The sequence below is a fragment of the Pygocentrus nattereri genome, chromosome 7 (genome assembly GCF_015220715.1).
Source record: "Pygocentrus nattereri isolate fPygNat1 chromosome 7, fPygNat1.pri, whole genome shotgun sequence".
NCBI classification, from domain to species: domain Eukaryota; kingdom Metazoa; phylum Chordata; class Actinopteri; order Characiformes; family Serrasalmidae; genus Pygocentrus; species Pygocentrus nattereri.
The window spans coordinates 3,949,576-3,970,000 of record NC_051217.1 but is presented as its reverse complement, the minus strand read 5'-3'; the positions used below and the strand labels follow the sequence as shown (position 1 = coordinate 3,970,000).

Genomic DNA, 20,425 nt, shown 5'->3' with positions numbered 1-20,425 from the left:
TACCTACCAACTTTTTACAACCAGTTTCTTTGGTTGGGTCACTTCTCAAGACTGATTGCTGTGTCTGTTGCACACATACACACACACACAGAGTGGGAAGCTGGTGGAGGAGAGATAGAAGGCTGCAGGGAGGAAAGACAAACCGAAACATGGAGCAGGAAGGGACAGGAAGTGGCAGGAAAGCTCCAGGCATCTGATAGGGCCGCAATCGAAGTGGCGGTGTCCCGCCTGCCGCCACCAGCGTCCAGGCCACATGGTGCAGCCAGGCCGATAGCGGTGGGACAGCAGTGAGAAATGCCGCTATAGATTACACCCCCACAACTCTCAATCATCGGCACGGCGAGAGAGTGACACGGAGAAAGAGAGCACTGAGGGATAAGAGCAGGGTATCTCCTACATTTAACACTTAACTTTCCTACACAGTCAATCATTATGCAGACAACCTATATACTGCATACGGACAGACAAACGAACTCTTACACTCACACAGAGATATCAGCAAACATTCGCTGCACTTCCTGTGACATATATTAAACTGTCGTTACACTTTACTTTCAACCACACTCATCCCACAGCCAACCGCACCACACTACAGTGCAGGTGTGTGGAAAATGAGCCAAAAAAAAAAAAAAAAAAGCGAATAATCATGCACTCATAAGAAAAACATTATCTGAACTTTAGAGCAATTACAAACAGGGAGACCTGTATACTTTCAGATGATCATTCTTACATCATTAAAATAGCATAACAGAGCAAGACGTACAGCACTAAGATTTTTCTACAATGTCCCACTGTTCATTATAATATTTATTCAAATATTTAATAGAATGCTCTGAATTAAAAGCAGCCTTGTGGAGTAACTACAACAGTGATTTTTATTTTAATCACTAATACATTCACATTCGAAGGTCATATTAATAACTGCTATTATTTTATTCCTATTTTAATACAGTTGCAATACCATACGTTAGACATCAGAAAGTATTTTCAGACATTTTACCCAATATGTGGTAACTATTTACAGTCATTTCTATTTACAAAATTGAGCATTACTTTTCAAATATGAGGCAATTTGGATGTTAAAGCTTGATATACAGCTTAGTCATTAAAGACTCATCTACAGCTCTGTTTATCATTCTTAACATATCTAAAATTTCTGTATTTTTTTTTACAGCTTCCTGCAAATGATTTTAAATATATGAGGTGTAGAGTATCATCATATTACAATCACTTAATACACGTACAAATAAAAAAACAGGGAATGTAAAACTGCTACAGTAAAAAGCAAGCTGCAGTTACAGTTCTAAGATTATGTAGGTGCAAGTCTTTTTTTTCTTCTTCTTTGTTTTACACATCGGGGAGAGCGCCACAAGCACAAACATGTTTGAAACATTCCTATAAACCTAATCCGAAAAACATGCCAGGGAAAACAACGGAAAATAATAATTATGAAGAGAATAATAATTAATAATGACTGTTGATCAATAATTAGAAGAACATGTTTAGCTTTGTGTTTAGTATGCGCCAGTATGAATTATGGTCAGACTATAAATGAATGTTAAAATAAAGCTAGTAAAAATATATAATTTCAACTTTCAGCCACAGCAGTTTGAGGTTTGTCTCATCTACCATGGAATCATTTCTCATAGTGCACTAAGCTGGCCACACTATTCCTCTAAGTTAAGAAGAATTGAATGAGAGCATGAATAACCAATTTTCCACTGATTTAGTATTACAGGTATTAGCTAAGGAGGAGAAAAAAGCATGTGCTGTGACTTCGTGCTCTGTTTGGAGCAGTTAGAGAGAGCGCTTCTCATAACTGCTGCAGAAGCGTCTCAGAATGATGTCATTATAACACCAACATGCAAAGTTCTCTCACATCTATTCATTCTCAGTTGATAAAGCACCACTTATTAAACATTGTGGTAAACTGTTCCAGTATAGCTGCTACAGTACATACACTGTGGCACTTTATTTCAGCCTTAACTGATCTGAAATTTACTTATTCTGAAATAACATGATAAGATGAGAGAAAGAAGAGAGTGCTTATAATAGAAACAATACAACTCCTAGAGATGGGGGAGTGAGAGAGAGAGAGAGAGAGAGAGAGAGAGAGAGAGAGAGAGAGAGAGAGAGAGAGAGAGAGAGAGAGAGAGAGAGAGAGAATAAGAAAGGAGAGGGAGAGAGAAAGAGAAGGAGAGGCGGAGAAAAAGAGAAGGAGAGGGAGAGAAAGACAGAAAGAAAAAGAAAAAGACAAAAGACAAAGAGAAAAGAGCAAGAAAGCAGAGCGAGAAAGAAAGAAAAATGGAAAGGTGGAAGAAAAAAAAGGAGAAAGAGAGAAAATAAAAACAAATGAAGAGAAAGAGAAAGAAAAGAGAAAGAAAGAAAAATGGAGAGCAAAAAAGAGAGAAAAGAGATAAAGGAAGAAAGAAAAATGAGAGCATGTGAGAGAGGGAAAGGGAGAGAGACAGAGAGACAGAGAGAGAGGAGATATTGTACTGTAGGGTGACCAGACTGTGTGGGGTGAAAGGCGGGTTTTGGGGTAACACAGAGGTGTCACAGAGGTGGTGTGTGTACACACAGGGCAGGAGGAGTTGGGTGGGAGAGGACAGAGGAGAGAGGGATGGGGGGGACGAGAGTTAACGGTCTGACGCTGAGCCGGCTCTGCTGAAGCCCAGATAACAGCTCCGTCTGAGCCCCTCACACACCGCCGCACAACCACAGCCACATCTCAGGAAGAAATAAAGACAGATTGCAGAAAAGCAGATGATAAACGCAACAACTAACTGAAAACCATCAACTTCCCACAGCGCTGCCATGGAACATTAGTGCTGTCATTTTAAAAACATGTTTCTGCTGCCAAGACACATTCCCTCCCACGCACCCATTAAAAAAGAGCGAGGAAAAAAAAAAGTACAGTTAACTTGCCGGCACTCACTTTTTTTCCCTTTTCCCACCTACCTCAACTGATCTCTGATCTACCACACTTGCCTTTCACAAAAGACGGAAATCACGCCACCACGTTAATCATCTCTCTCTCTCTCTCTCTCCCTCGCTCGTTGTGTTCTATGGATAAAAGTAACAAACATGGAAGGAAAACTGACACGACTGTAGCATTTAAAAGAATATTCTAGAATTTTTAACCCCTTGAACCGTTAAACTTTAAACCCAGAGGAGTTATTTGCAGTAAAAACAACCACAAAAACCTTTTCTCAGAAAAAACAAAATAGAGATGAAAATGACCAGAAGTTGTGATTACCTCATTTTTTAGACGTAAAAAGAAAAGTAATAATTTCCCCAATAATTGCTGCTTTCTGGAGGCTTGTCTGCATAGCTGGCCACCTCCACTGAAGCTCCACTATAGGCACACATATTCCTAACTACTACAGAAGCAGTATGGGTCCGTACACCATGTCTGCTCCCATGCACCAAAACCTGACCCTTACCAAACAAATGTGATGTTTTGGGCAGGGTTTTCCAGCACGAGTCCCATGTGTTCAGCTATAGTGAACAAAATTAAATTACCAAGTGCACTGTGCTTTCTTCCAACTGAGCTTGGCATGTTCTTGCTTTTCCTCTTGTTGTGAAGTGAAGTCAGGTGCTGCTTTATAAAAGCATGCATGAGCAAATTTACTCGACAAGTGGTCCTTGGGAAAGTGGACATTTCTACCAATACAACAGCACTGCCAGCAGGATGGAGAGGTAGACCACAGATGTGTTGGTTGCTTGTACTCAATGCATCATCCACATTTCAAGCAAGCCAGTAAGGCTGTGGACAGGACATTGGACCAGAATACAGAAGAGTTTTTTTTGTTTTTTTTTTTAATTGTGGTTTTATTCAGACATGTGCATACATAACAAAAAACACTTAGACAAGGAGGAAATTTAAGTGTTGACTCCGATAATCAGAAAAACGCTGAATATCAGCTCAGATTATTGGCTGGGCCAATAATCGGGTTGACCCCTAGTATAGAGTACTTTAGTTCTTCATTCAACTTGTTTTAGTTTCATAGTTACCAAATTACTCACAGAACTTACCAAAATAACGTCTAAACTGGAATAATGTGTAGATTTTTTTACATTTTTTGACCACAGCAGCTGCTCTTCACAATGAGTACATATTTCATGAACACACCAACAGAAATGGCCCAAAATAACCTGGAGTACAACTGTGTTAAGAATTTTTTGCCTTCTCATGTAAAGTTACCATTTCGTGGGATAATGTCTGTACATGTTTAAATAACATATATTTCTTAGATGATCTTAAACATAATCATATATATTTCTGTGGATGTTTTGCTGAAACCAGTGAAATCAATATCTACTTGCTGCCAAACAAAAACATGTCCATCATGGCATGGCATTACGAATCTACATCTAAATGAATCAAGGAAGCTTGTTTTTCATATCATATGCAAATTCTTCTCTAAAAAACTGACTTTGGACAAATGTCACCATGAGTGAAAGTGATAGCAATCTAAATTTGAATAACGCATTCTCAAGCAGGTGTCCCCCAATTATAATAACGTTTTGTCACAAATCTTCTGTCTTCTGAAATGATAATAATTGGGGACACAAAAGTGAGAATAATTATATCTGCTTCACAAAAAAGCCACATTCAAAATGCTACTATCATTCTATTCGCAGCTCTTAAAAGAACAATAGCACCATCGAACCTGGTGACTACAGAGAGAGCTAAACACAGCAAACACAAGGAAAAAGATCTTTGCCACTCGTCCTTGAACTGAGAAGGATGGGCAGATGGAAATAACCTGAGGTAGGAAGCCTTTGAATTGACTTTGAAATGTGGAGCAGAATTGGACATTGTATCCACACGCACAGCGCGGAGATCAGAGACTCAGCGATTCCACAGAGAAACAATAGAGACAGGAGGAAGACTGAACGACACTTCAGCGCATTCTGCTTCTTCACTCGGGTGTTGTAGACTGTGTCAGATAAAAGCTTCACCCTGCTCTCCCTATTGTCTCCCTGAGAACAATACAAATATGTTCATTAAACACTTACTGGGGTGCAATTACTACCCATGAGGTAAATTAAAAGGAGATTCAAATCACTTGATTGCACAGATATTTTGGCATTTTCTTGTTGACTTCATTCACATCAAAAACAACAAAAAATCTCCGCTTAGAAACAGAAACAGTCTTTAATATAAATGCACACTACACTAAAGATGCGCTGAGCATTAATTTTTACAGTTGATTCCGATTCAATTTCCTTACAGTAAAATAGGCCAATGGTGGGTTTTTTTAGACGACATTCATTTATATTTTATTTATTTACTTTTTTTAATACCTAAAGCTCACGTTGTATGGGCTAAGTGATTACATGAAACAAACTGGCATTTTAACAAAATAAATAAATAAATAAATAAAATAAAATAAAATAAATCAATGTTCCATTTAAACAACATGAATCAAATAAAATGTTACACCAAAAGTAAGAGGCTTTCAGATACAGTGTGTTATTTAGGTGTTATTTAACATCGCAATATTGCAAAACAAATCAGCCAAAATCAAACGGTAAATTGGCCAACTGTTGATTGTTATTTTAAGCAAAAATCAAACCTAAGTTCAAATCCGATCTTGGCTGATTCTGACCGTGCACCCCTAACCCATACAGAATACCTTTACTCTGTGCCCAGCAAGCCTCTATGGGATTCTACAGAGGAGCTGATGTGGTACAGCTGTAAATGACTGGCTGGCTCATTTACCTGATGTTTCCCATAAACATACATTTACATTTTGTCACTGTGAGAGATTAGAAAAAGGCGGAAAAGTACTCATTATAAATTTACAATGAAAAGTCATTATACAGCACCAACTGACCAATGTGCTCAGCTTCAAATTCGGTTTTGGAATTTCCATTTGCTTGACGTTGCTTTCCCCACTCTCCTTTTTTTTCACTCCTTTTCTACCCCTCTCTCCTCCTCCTCCCCTCGCTCTCTCTGCACTGTGCTGATATGTTTTTAATTTGCCGGAGCTCAGGACTCTTCAGGAGGCCTATGCAGATTTGCCTGCGTCTCTGCTGACAGTGGCAAACCTGGCCCACACCTCGCCACCTATCAGCCTGCCTCCAGCCCACTCATCAATGCCACCTCCAGCTCCCCCAAATAAATTATCAGCATTTAAATGCCATTGATAATATGCATATACTGCTTCCCTCGATCCGCTATAATTAAATATGATAAAACCCCACCACGCCAAGTAAATAAGAATAATCATTATTATCGTCACATTATGATGTTTCATTGCCGCAATTTGAAAAGCGGGTGTGGATAAAGAAGTACGTGTGTGTGCTTCAATGTGTGTTTGTGTGTGTAGGCGTGGGGTGCATGATGGATTGCTGGTCTGGCAAGAGTGTTCAGTGCTCAGCTAGCAGCTAGTTTAGTTCAGGGTCTAGCCAGAGAGAGAGAGAGAGAGAGAGAGAGAGAGAGAGAGAGAGAGAGAGAGAGAGAGAGAGAGAGAGAGAGAGAGTGTGAGTGAGTGAGACAGAGAGAGAGAGAGAGAGAGAGAGAGAGAGAGAGAGAGAGAGAGAGTGAGTGAGACAGAGAGAGAGAGAGAGAGAGAGAGAGAGAGAGAGAGAGAGAGAGAGAGGGATAGAGAGAGAGAGACAGAGAGAGAGAGGGATAGAGAGAGAGAGACAGAGAGAGAGAGGGATAGAGAGAGAGAGAGTGAGTGAGTGAGACAGAGAGACAGAGAGAGAGAGAGAGAGAGAGAGAGGGATAGAGAGAGAGAGATAGAGAGAGAAAGAGAGAGAGAGAGAGAGAGAGAGACTGAGAGAGAGACAGAGACAGAGTGAGACAGAGACAGAGTGAGACAGAGAGACAGAGAGACAGAGAGACAGAGAGACAGAGAGAGAGAGAGAGAGAGAGAGAGGGGCAGAGCAGGAGGCTAGAGCGACAGTCAGGCAGCTAGAAGGGATTACTGTGATGGCCATTTGCATATCAAGAATTTTAAGCACAGAGGAAAATATCAAACCCTCCAGCCAGCAAGGTCATTCTGAAGATAATTTTTTTTCTTCATAATTTATTTTGCATATCATGCAGCAGGACACGTTATAGATTAAAAAGCCGCTCTGCCATATCAACCCATTCCTGACACTTGAGCCTAGCCACCGCCTATCATTCCATTTAATACAACCCCACCCTAATAAGAAACATTTCTGCAAAGATACAGCACCAGTTAACCAAACACATAAGCAATCAACAGCGCTGCTGATTAAGAGCGTTACCAATTAAGAGATGCTGACTTCTCGGAACTGAGAGATCCCCCATCAGATTAAGCCAGGGAAGCAATGCATTTGGCCACTGTCTAATACAATGCTTCATTTAATATACCATATTTATTAACAAGCTTTTATGCATTTTATCCCTGCTGCCTGTATTTTATCAAAATCAGAATGTCTATGAACAATCACAATCATGAAAAAGCTAATTTTCCTCACTTTTCTGACAAAAAGAGTTTGATGTGGTATGTAAATTTTGTTAAAGTTTCAAAGCATGATGTTCAATACTCAGTCCATGCAGTCTATTTCTGTAAACTAAATGGAAAAATCTGCATATTTAAAAGTCACTGTTTTCGTGATGCTTCTATATAAATCTGGCTCCCCCGCTAAACAACAGTTTAGCCCCTGCCAGTCATGCTAAAATTATAAGGAGTTTTTAAGCCCAGGCTGCTTTTAGAATGAGGCGTAACACAGGGCAGCCAATCAGAACAAAAGGTGACTCATGTATAACTTAAAGGCACAGTAACAAAACAGCCTGTTTAATTCTATTAAAGAGAATAAATACAAACTGGAAAATGATCATGTAACTATAAATTCTAATCACAGCCTACGAGCCACTTAACACTGGTATATAGACTGGTCAAAACAAAAGTGAAAAGAATTATTCTCCTTATAACTAAACTTTCTGTAACACACATCTAATCACAAATAAATAATAGCTGTAATTTTAAGTTGATTGTTTTTGGACTAACTTGTCTTACAGACAAGACTACATTTTAAAAACCAAAACATCTGCAGTGGTTTTGGTCAACACTGTAACTTCTGCAAAGACATAACTGTCATGATTATCAACAGAGAGAAATAAAGAGCGAAATCAAGGACAAACACCTGCCTCACACAGCCTGGACAAGCATATTTAGAAAGCAAGGGCGGTAAAGCAAGGGAGTCATGTGGGGTTAAATGAGGGAAGAGAGCGACAGAACGCATGAAAACTGAGAAAGAACGGATATGCCTCGCAAATGAGGCAAAATATGACAAAGAAAAGAAGAGCAAGGGAAGGAATGGCAGGAAATAGTAAGACAATGTAAGGCTATAAAGGAGGGCTGCACTGGCACTGGACCTGCACTCACACTGTTTGGCCCTGGAGGTCAGGCAAAGCTGTGGTCCAGCAGGAAGTGACCTCATCGGATCAGGCCAGATCTTTCCTATGCGCGTCTCAAAACCAGAACACCTCGAAATGACAGTGAAAGATGAGGGGAGGGTCGATAACACACTTTTCCACGCGCCTGAACGTTGTGGGAAAAGGCTGATAGAGAGCAAAGCAGTGTATGAACAAGCGCGCGTCCACTGCCTGACATTCAGGAAAACAGAGGAAAAAAAACAACAAGGAAAGAGTGTATGCCTGCATAGGGGTGGGGGGATGTTGGTGGTGATGGAGAGACTGGTGTTGAGGGGGCTTGGAAGTGGGGGGGTGGGGGGTTGGGTCGTGACGATAAGAGAAAAATTCAGACCGGTCAAAGTTTCCCTTTTGCCAATCGTGCTCCTGATAAAGGCAGCGTCTGCTCCAGTAGTGATAGAAGGGCTATCTCTCTCCTGCTCCCCCTCTCTCTTTCTCTCCCTCTCCCTCACTCTCTCCCTCGGCAGTTAGTTTGTGAGGAGCGGAAAAAAAAAAAAAAAAAAAGAAGCCTATCTCACTCCCATCACCAGCACTGCCATCAAGCAGCAACCACACAGCAATTAATATTGTTCCAATTACTGTTAAAAGGACAGGCTGGGACACCGTGATAATAAACACACACTCAATTTGAAGAATTAAACATACATATACAGACACATTCTAGACAAAGATTAAAAAAAAAATAGAACTAAATGAAACTTAAAATTTCACAGTCAAACTGAGCAAAACATACGCAGCTATAGATAATTATGTAAGTAACAGTCACATTTAAAAGTGTCTAATCTCTTCTTTACTGATGACATCAAATTCTCTCAATTATTCAGACAATCCTAAGCAGGCTGACTTCATACACGACTGTGTTTGACAGGGCTCACACTGGAAACAACAACAAATAATGTCAATCTTAAACACACAGGGGAATCCAAGTAGGTCCAATCATCATCATCAGAGGCTGAAAGGGAATTTAAACTTGTGGCAGCAAGGACAACGAAGCAATCAGGGGCACTGGGATCATGTCTTTATGATGATATTCTGCTTGCCTAAGTTATCTTGCTTCGAATCAAGTGGATGTTGTTTAGAGGGATACAACTCCCATCTCTATTTCTTACCCAGTCTATTAGAAAATTAAATCATTTCATGAACGGTAATCTTGTGGGTTATGCTGCATCATTCGGCACTAAATGATTCTGTTACACGCTGGACAATTAAGCTTGTACAGTTTTCTCTCATCACTGTTATTTGTGTTTAAAATGCAAACTGCAAATTACAGGTAACACATACTGAAGTTGTCCTGCCTAAAATGATGCTTACATTTACAAACTTGACGTGTCTGAGGCTTCAGTAAGTTATTCATTCATCAATATATATTTCTAAGGAGATTAGAAATAAGACCACCCAGACTGTCATGATCTGATAAACAGTGCTTAAACTTTTCATCTTTGAGAGAGAGGAGAAAATCAAGCTCCACTCTATTTATTTACTTAAAGAAAACACACAAATACACAAAACCCTGAGAAAATGTCTCTTCGGTAAGAAGCAGAAAATGCAACTGACTCTAAGACTGAACTTTGGAGGTGTTAAAAAAAATATCCCTGCAAATTTTCTTGGAATACTGTAAGTCTCTTGAAAGAATGGAAGCTGTAATAAAGGCAAAGTAAAGTGTGGACAAATTAAATACTGAAATATTTAGTTTTTGTATTTTTCCTTCGTATGCATGTTTACTGCGTTTCTCCCTTGATGTTAAAAAAATTGAATGAACTGAATGAAAATCTCAGTGACTAAAATCTAAGTAAATGAATGGTGGTCTCTGTCTTTTCCAGTGCTGTACGCCATAAAGTTACAGATAGTTCAGGAAAGGGTGTGACTACTTGATGACTCCTTGTCTATGACAACAAGGACACTGTACAGTGTGAGTCACTCATAATTCATCAGCCCATAAAACAGAGACAGGTTTAAGTACACTGGTGGCCACACTGACCTGGCCCATTCCAGTTTGGCTCCACTTCCTCATCCTCTTCCATCTGCTCTTCCTCCTCACTGCTGCGCTTCCGCCCCTTCTCATCGTCCTCACCGGTGTCTGACGTGCCTGGAGACTTGTGTGTTGTAGGTTCTGTTAGAAACAGAAGAAGAGGAGTTGAAAGGAAAAGATCTGTCAAAAAAATCCAACAGCAACAAATGATGAACGACCACCATGAAAATCATATCATTCTAATTGGTGCTTAAATGGTTTCCATTCACTCTTAGCCACATTAACATGCTTGGTCAAGAAAGGGGAGACAAGTTTAACCCCTTAAACCCCAAGGGCCAAGATGCAAGCCTGCCTATCAATTCCTCAGTTTCGTAAATTATATATTAGTTTTATAGTAGTTACTGAATGTGTTATGTTCAATCCATTCATGTTCAACAACTAGATTTAGTAAGGAAAAGAGCCAAAGAACCTGTTTTTATTGCTTTAAAGTGATTAAATTCTGTACAGTTATATATGCCACAGATGACTAACAGTAACCCTCTGACCTCTTATGATTATAATCTGCAATTTTCTTATTTTTATTCACAAAACGAACAAGGATTTTGTAATTTACTGTCCCATGTAGCCAAAAGACTGGACAATTAAATTTAATTTGATAATGATTTTAGCTATTTTACCCATATTAGGTTTGATTAACAAGGAAATAAAATAAAAACTTCAGAAAAAAAGGCTCAAAAAACATATGGACCAAAGGAAATAAAATATTTCACATATGAGAACAATAAAACAATATGCTATAAAAGGTTTCTACGGAATATTAAAGAATGAGCAGTTTAGCCTATTTTTTTAAGCCTAGTTGTGATAGGTTGTCAACCCCTCAGCTTAAACAAAACTGCATTTTTACATCCATCAACAATCTTGGCTGACCAAGAACAAAATGTAATTATTACAATGTGGTCATATGTGTGCATTTATCACGTATTTTACAGTTGCTCTAAAAAATGATTCAGCCAATCAGATTTTAGAATCTGGAACTGCCAGTTTTATAACTAAGTTACAGTAAGCTTGAGTAAAGTACAGAAGCTGTCTGAGAGGAAATCATCAATTCACATACAATTAGTGTTATAAGGATGTGTGTGTGTGTGTATATGCGCCTACAGACATGATACTGCTACCCCCTAACTACCCAGAGGTTCTTTACGTGTGTGGTGGCTCTCGTCTGATGATCAAAGGCAGATGAAAGAGAAGTCTTCATACGGCAGTAACCCAACACCCCCACACACACGCAGGCTTTTGATTTACCGAGCAAAAAAGCTGAAGAAAGGCCTCTTAACAGGCCGTAAGAGTGTGCCTTTCATTAAGGCAAATTCTTGTCATCAGTGTGAGAGCCACAGTGCATCTCTCACTCATTGATGAAGGTGATTAGTAAGTCCCTCTGAACAAAATGATCACCTTGCTGATATGACTCTCTCTGGCTCTCTTTGTCTCTGCCCCCCCAAACACGCTGCAGCACCGGTGTACCAACACTGAGAAAACTCACTCTTCTGAGCCATGGCAGAGGCGTTCATCTCTCTTTTTTTCTCTTATCCTGTTTTTGAGGTACAAGTCTCTAAACCCACAGTTTGACCGGATTATCATTATTTATGAAATCAATTAATCATTCACAGATTAAAAGGAGTCCATTTTTATAACATATATTTAATTAGTTTGATTCTCATTTCTGTTTCATTTTTGTTTGAAATCAGTTTTTCCCCATATCTCTTTATTGTACAGCACAATGGCACAGCACACTTGTCTTTAAATATGCTATCTAATTAACGGTGGCTTGACTCCACTAAACATGATTATAATCAGATCTAACATTCCAAAATCAATGTAGGTGAATCAGTACCTTCAGATTGATGCGTTGTGAGGCTTTTTAAATTTTGATGCACATTTTTCCCTTTCACCATGCCCCCCAATCAGCCACCCCACCCCAAAAGGCAGCTCATCTAGGCGCACAAAGGCCGTGTTTACCCTCGCATTCCCACAGCGATAAAACGGCGATAGCTGCCGATCGATACAAGCCATAAACGTCAGCCTTCGTGACGCAGTCAGGCCAGCTATTATTAATGTAACAGTCTGGAGATTAGATCTGCATCGTCAAATAAACCTCTCTCTCTCTCTCTCACACACACACACACACACAGACACACACACACACATACACATTCTCCAAGGGACCATCATGTCCACCTAAACACCTCTGTAACACACACATACACATGTACTTTGTCCCTGTCCCAGCGAATGGCGCCCTACTGATGCACCCCCCGCATCCCCTCCCAGTCTAAACAGTCCTATTATTTTCAGCTATAAATCACGTTGAATGGCACATTGATTTTATCCTGCAGCGCTGAGCTGGGGTAGTGGAGCTGGAGCCACAGTTATTGCATTTAATATTATCAATATTATCTCCCATATCATCGGAGCAGAGACGGCAGGTATCGGGAAAGGGGTGGGGTGGGGGGGCTTTCCTGGCACCAGTCTTGCTCCTCAACCTGTTCTGCCCCTTGACAACACACACACACACACACACACACACACACACACACACACACACACACACACACACACACACACACACACGCACACGCACACGCAGACACAAAACCACACACACACACACACAAACAACATATCTTCATCTGATAAGTGCAACTTCCTCTGTCACACCTGGAGGGCAAAGTCACCCAACTAGCTTCAGTACGACTCACCAGCATCAATTTTCACTCATTGCTCATAAAGCTGCTTTCTTTTCACTTACTGCTGAAATACTTTACACACACAGACTACTAGAGCAGAGGGTCAAGCTCCTCTCATGGGGCACATATGGTGCAAGTGCATGTGTGTGTCCATTTTTTCAAGACAATTCTTAACTGTGATGTAAAACCCAGAGAAAACATGGATAACCTACCACTTCCAGAATTTTCACTTTTCTCTTTATAAAGTGTGCATTGCTGCAGTGTGTATTCATTTGATTTCCATTTCCACTCAATTATTCATTTCTTAGCAACGGAAAAGAAAGTAGATAGCATGTGCAGAAAGTACACGGAAGCCTCAACAACAAAATACATCTGTCAGTATTTAGTGTATCCACCATTTTTATTACAGCTTCCATTCTTTTTAGGAAAAAGAGTTTTTTTTCACACCTTCAAAGCTCAATCTTGGAAGCATTTTCTGCTTCTCATGATTCAAGTAATCCCAAACACTTTCAATGAGGCCTGGGTGAGATGATCAGTCCACTGTTCTAAGACAGTGACCTCTTCTTTGTTTGATTTGCAAATTTTCTTCTACTTTAGCCGTTTCCTTTTCTCAGTGACCACCTTTTCAAACTCATAGCACTGAGCTGTCTTCCCACAGTGAAAGAATGAACAGAAACCCCTGTGGATTTTTTCAGACCTGAAGCAAGAAGGGAGCTTGATTTTATCCTAGCCCTGAAAGATGAAAGCTTTTAGTACTGTTTATCTGATGGTGAGTTCTGGTGGTCTACACAGTTCTACACAGGTCTTACACAGTTGTTAGGACTCCCTAACTGAGGGGTATAGGTACATATGTATATACATTGACTTAAATAAAATAAAAATAAAATTTACACCTCTAGGAATACAGAATACATGTACAATTAAAGAGTTATTACACTGTTATTACACTAGTTGTATACTGTACTGACTGTTTACAAGAATAATATTTCCACAGGCATGTAAACATTCTGTTGTACCTGTTCAAAATCAAAACAAACTTTTACATCTTGATATGATGAACATGTTTACTGATCTGCCATCAGTCAGAGAGATATCGATCTCATTTTTGTTGATTTTCATGCTTCTACATCATTCGAACACAGCAGTTGTCCTTCAGATTGTGTGCAAGTTTCATGAGTAATAGACCAAAGCTCCAAATTAAACGGTCCATTAACTTACACTGAAGTAAAGAAGGTTTCTGCCTTCTTGTGTACAGGTACTATTGGAGATACTTGTTTTTCTTTGCACAGCATTGATATGAAGTATATGTAATACAGGTGTTGGTCGGGGGGGGGTCCGAGCAGCACTGTGTATCCTGTGACTGGTCGAGTGTTTTTCTGAAGCGGTTATCAGGTGGTTATCGCCTGTCTCTTTCTCTCCCAGATGGTGGATAAGGAGGCTGGCCTTTATTAGCCAGTGCTGGCCTGATAAAGACCTGGTATTGATCGCAGGTTGAAAGAGCAGGTTCGTCAAACATGGCTGATTTACAGAAGCCTGATAATAGCAGCACCGAGCAACAGAGGAGTCCCAGAGAGTGCAAGAGAGCGAGAGACAGAGAGAGTGAGAGAGACAGAAAGAGAGATATGCACAATATGGTGACGTGGCCCTTTTCTTCATAAAGCTAAAGAGAACACCGACAAGGATCAAATCATAGACATTCACAGAAAAGATACAGTGATCTGTTTTGAAGTTTCCTTCTGCCACAAATAAACATAATGTAAACGTATGAGGCGCTCTAAGGGTGACTGCATCACTTTTGCACTCATGCACAAATGAGGATCATCTCTAATCTAGTCCTGATTAGCACCTGACAGAGTTTCCATGTATTTATCAGAGCCAGCCAACGAACAGGCTCTTATCAGTGCAGCCCCAAATTTCACAAGAACAGGAATTTTCCAGATCAAGAAAAGAAAAACAGAATTATAACTTAGAATGCATTGCCTAAACTAAGGATAGAAAAACAGAGAAAAAAGGTGAATACAGACAGATGGGGTGCACACAGAGTACCTGGCCCTTGCATTCAAACTCAGACTGTCGTTTAAAAAGCAATTCAAACAGGAATGAGCCATATTCTACCGTATTCTGTTTCCTACTGTACTCAAGGTTGTATCTTGCAACTGGCTTTTGTTGCTCAAAAACCTTCACAGAAGTATCTTGTTTCTAGCAGAAACACCACTGAATTTAAACAGCTTCCTTACACTGCATGATGTCATATTGTACACTTTATATTCATATCTTTTATTTTTTTATTAACTGCCCCAGGCGCCACAACTGAGAGTAGAAAAATGATATATTCAAAGTCATGGAACAAACAAGTTAAATATTAGATTTGATTTTTTTATGCACAAATCTACAAGGCAAAGCTTATTTTTAAACTAAATTATATTAGCAGCTTCAAATTATTTACATGTCTCAAACCTCCACATTTCACATTGACGACGCTTTCTTCATTCAAAAGGGTGAAAAAATACGCATATAATTTCTCCATGAATAAAATATCAGTCAATTCTGTCACATTTACTTACTTTCTGGCAACATGCCACACTGCCTCTCTATCACAGGACTGACTGATCTACATTTACGGAGCACTTTATTAGGATCACTACACTAATAATAGTTAGGGCCTTCCTTTGCTCTCACAGCAGCCTCCATTCTTCATTGTGTGGATTCCGCAAGATACAGCAAACATTCCTTTGATAGTCTGGTCCCTGTTGACAGTTTTTCATGTGCACTTTCATGCTCTACCACATCCCAAAGGTGTTCTACTGGATTCAGATCTGGTGAGTGGAAAAGCCACTGAAGATCACTTTGAGATGAGATGACTTTTGCTTTGTGACATGCTGCATTATCAAGCTGAAAATAGCCATTAGAAGATGCGCAAACTGTGGCCATGAAGGGATGCACATGGTCAGCAACAATACTCAAATAGGTTGTGTCATTCAAGCAATGATTTATCAGTATTAACGGACTCTAAGTGTGCCAAAAAAAACATTTCCCACATCATTACACCACCTAAAAAAGCCTGGACTGTTTACGCAAGGGTCAACAGTCCAGACCGGTGGAGGTGGTGGTTGGGTCCATGGATTCATGCTGGTGCCACCAAATTCTGACCCTACCATTTGTGTACTACAGCAGAAATCTGGGTTCATCAGACCATGCTACGTTTTTCAAGTCTTCGTCTGTCCGGTTTTGGTGAACCTTGCCCACCGCAGCCCCAGCTTTCTGTTCTTGGCTGTTCTTGGTGGAACTCTATGTGGTCTTCTACTCTTGTAGCCCCTCCACCTCAAGGTTCAAAGTGTTAGGAATTCTGAGGTGCTTTTCTGCTCACAGTAATCGTACAGAGTGGTTATCGGAGTTACTGTAGCCACTCTGACAGCACAAATTAGCTTCACCATTCTCTGTTGACCTCTTACATCAAACAATCACGCCACAGTCAAAATCAGATCATATTTTTTCCCCATTCTGATGGTTGACAAACATTACTTGAAGCTGCTGACTCAAATCTGTATACTTTTATGCACTGCACTGCTGCCACATAATTGGCTGAATGAATATCAAGGTGTACAGGTGTTCCTAATAAGGTGCTCGGTCAGTGTATCTCTGTATTTCAAAAACCCCAACAGTTTCAACCATTTGTAATAATATCAAAAATAGCTAAAAAATAACATCTACAAACTTCTTAACAAACACATTCACCAATCGAAAAATTTGCAGTGATCTTAAGGGGCAAACACAGCGTACTATACCAAGACACCTGGTCCCTCTTCTTGATGGACTTTCCTCTTTACAACAAAAACCTTTAAGATAACATAATATTGTCAACTTAACTAGATGTCAGAAGATCTTGGCTCCTCAACCTGCTGTTACTGTCCATCCTGTCCTGCTTATTTTATATCTGTCTTGTCTCACTAGGTGCTGTTTTATTCTGGACTGATCAGATGGACACTGCAGATATTCATGTGTGTACGAACCCCTTTGTGCAGAATGTAAAAGTGAAACTGTGTTGAAGTAACATACAGCTGCTGTCGGAACAAAACCTTTTCTCTCTATTTGTGTCATTTTTCTTTACATGACTTTATCATCCCAGCAGTGGTTTACATTTTGTCCAAATTTAATGATGAAAAAACAAATAGAAATTGTGCACAATAAATAACATCATGAATTAAAATTGTTAAATTAACTGACATGTTTTTTATTCTCCTGTAAAGTTACTTGTTTTGAGATGCAAGGTTTTGTTTCGACAGACATAATATGCAGAAAATATGCAAACATTTGAATCAAATAAAGGTAAATCAAGACTCTTTTGTGAAAATAAAAACAGTCCGAGTCTGCTAGCACGATCCTGTTTGCAATGATGTACTTACTGAAGGGTCTTGCATACAGTCAACTGCTTATGTCTAGAATGTACTTTGTCTCACATATATCTGAGAACGACATGCAGTCTTCACATGAACAGAGTTAACGAAGCTCAAGGACAACAACACTGATTGCTGTCAGTGAGTATGAGCTTTTTTTTCACTATGATGATGATGATGATGATGGTAAACTTGCTTGATGTCAATGTGTATTTTACCTTCATTATAAAGAGGTGCAAAGGAGGGACTGGAGCCGTCACACTCCGCTGAGTCGTCCTGATCTGACGTTCCGCCCTCCTCTCCTGACAGACTGACATCATCAGGTGGATTCTCTTCACCTCCGTCAAGATCTCCAATAGAACCTTCAGAGCGAGAGAGAGAGAGAGAGAGAGAGAGAGAGAGAGAGAGAGAGAGAGAGAGAGAATGTAAATCCATCACCTCATTTCCTTGTGGGGCTACTGAATCAAGCCTTAGACCCCTTAAAATGGCAAGGGCCTATAAGTGGCCCCGTACTACTTTTGCCCAGATTCATAACCACAACATAACTTGTGTATTAGTTTCATAATACAATCATATGGAAAAAGTTTGGATGCACTCAGTTCAATTACACATGTTTATACTATATGTTTATTCTTTTCCACTGTTTAAAAAAATAATAATAATTGTGCACTGAAATGTGCACAAAATTTGTTTGTTCCCTGCATTGAATGTGTTACCTTATTTTCACTTAGAACATCTACAATATAACATTACCTTCAATTCAAATAAAAAGAAAAAATACAAGAAAATAGAAAAAGCTAAATTATGCCAAAATGAGAGGAACCCTAAATAACCAAAGTCAGTGCTTACAACCATAAGGATAAAAGCATATCATGCTAACGTAAGATCCCAGTCTGTGCGCTAAGAGGGATTTAAGTTATGTGGATAGCCTGCATTAATGATTATAAAGGATTGAGGGTATACTATAAATACAAGATTATAAAGTGCATGATTATAGGAGGAAAACCCTGATTAAAGTCCAAGCCCTAATTCCCTTAAAGTGCTTTTTTTTTTTGCAGATTTAATTGGATGGAAATCCCAAAAGCTTTTGAACACAAGTTAAATGGATGTATATGTTGTATCACATGCTAGAAACTATTAATTCACACCTATAATAGTGTCTAATATAATCTCAGTTGGTCACAGAAGAATAACACTGTAGCCCAATGTTACTCTTTTAAGATGTTTTTAAACATCATCAACAGTAATCAGAATAATAATAAAAAATAAGGACTTTCATTTTCCTCTGCGTAGTTTCATCATAACTGTTTAGGATCTACAACACAAATATGACACATTAGAGTAAGACGGTTAACGTGATATGGTAGTTAGCAAAAAGGTAAAGATATAAAAATAATCAAACTACATTACAAAAATGACATTAAAACACATTCTTTAACAAAAGAAATAAATTGATTTGTATAGTTATTCATTTTTACAATTTTACCGTAAAAGATGCTAGAAAAGCTCATCATCACTACAATAATAACCAGTGCCTCAGGAGGAGGGGGGAAAAAAAAAAAGTTACTGTGCAAATCAGGCCTATTCTTCACTATTCTAATGCAGTGCATGAGCCAGAGGCTCACTGGACGAATGCATTACTCCCGAGTGGGTACCTTGAAAGTCTGCATGTTAATTCATCCCTCAGCCACAGCTATTATTCCAATGAGGATTAAGATCTAAGCGACTGCGTATGGCGAAGAAGAGAAATCAGTCCATAAATAAGGAAAAAACTGCATTCTTAGTACATTAGGGGCAACAGAGACACCCAGTGTTCCAGACAACTGCATCTTTGGGAAATGGCTGCTGCTTAGAAAGAAAAATCAAAATTTTTACAGTGTTTGTAAATTAATTTTCATTGCAGCGAACAGGGAGGGGATTGTTCGGAGCTAAAGCCGTGACTGGAGGCGTATATATTTACACTCCTAGAACAAAGAGGCCTATAATCTATACAAAGCACACAACAATACCCGTGAATAAAGAGCCTTGTAGAAAAAGGCAAAGGCAATTTTTCTAATTCAGTTAATTTCACTTCCAAAGCAATTAAAACGTGGTGGAGATAATGCTTCGAAACAATCGCTCCCTGACAAAGTGTTTCTGTCTTTGTAAATGAAACATCTTTAGGCTAATTTCGACTTCCACGCCTGCATGGTTCACTGTAATTTCAGATAAAATTAACACAGTTAGATTTGGACCTTAATAATGAGGAGAGAAAGAGGGAAAGTAAAAAAGATCGATCCCATATGCAATATTTTTAGAATGTAGCCTGAGCCTCGGACGATCTAATTTTCTATATCTGCGAAGACATTTTCATACAATTAATTTTCCTTTAATCATAATTGTACAAAGGGGCTTCTCTGTTTAAAAAGTCCAATTATATTACATGTTTAAATGTAAGTTTGAATTATGATTTTCTTTCCCATTACTGCTCTGGTTAAATGAATCAATCGCTGCATCACTGCTTTCAGACATCAAATGGTGCAGAAAAAGTTTCTGCTCTCTTCTCTTTCTTTCCTTTCATGAGCAGGCCAGTCCATATCTCTCCCAGCAGGCTGGAGGAAAGGATATTACTGCACGCGTTCACCACCAAGTGTAATTTGTTTGTGGTCAATTAAAACCAAGGAGAATTGGTCCCAGGGACAAAAAGTGATATTCAGTCATCTCAAAGCAATTCCACCAGGGCTATTCATGCACTGTTATCAATTCTGGGAAAAATGACACAAATGCTTTCGCCTTATAAAATAGCAATAAGCACCACTAGTTACTAGAAATGATGAGTGGTTCAAGCATATGTACATGGTGGTCATTTATTTTGTTGGTAAACTGATTTACTGTCTTCAATGTACAGGCTGAAAGG

The 20,425-nt window shown here is 39.3% G+C and overlaps 1 protein-coding gene across 2 annotated transcripts in view; it reads right to left on the bottom strand.

The window, feature by feature from the left end:
- The window catches only part of zfpm1 (zinc finger protein, FOG family member 1), an 87,803-nt gene that overhangs the window by 29,238 nt on the left and 38,140 nt on the right, over positions 1-20,425 (bottom strand). For both annotated transcript variants that reach the window (XM_017691001.2, XM_017691008.2), the window contains exons 2-3: positions 17,748-17,891; positions 10,401-10,532 (exon numbers count right to left, since the gene is read on the bottom strand). In XM_017691001.2, coding sequence (XP_017546490.1) covers positions 10,401-10,532; positions 17,748-17,891 — 276 coding nt within the window. The remainder of the gene's footprint in view (positions 1-10,400; positions 10,533-17,747; positions 17,892-20,425) is intronic.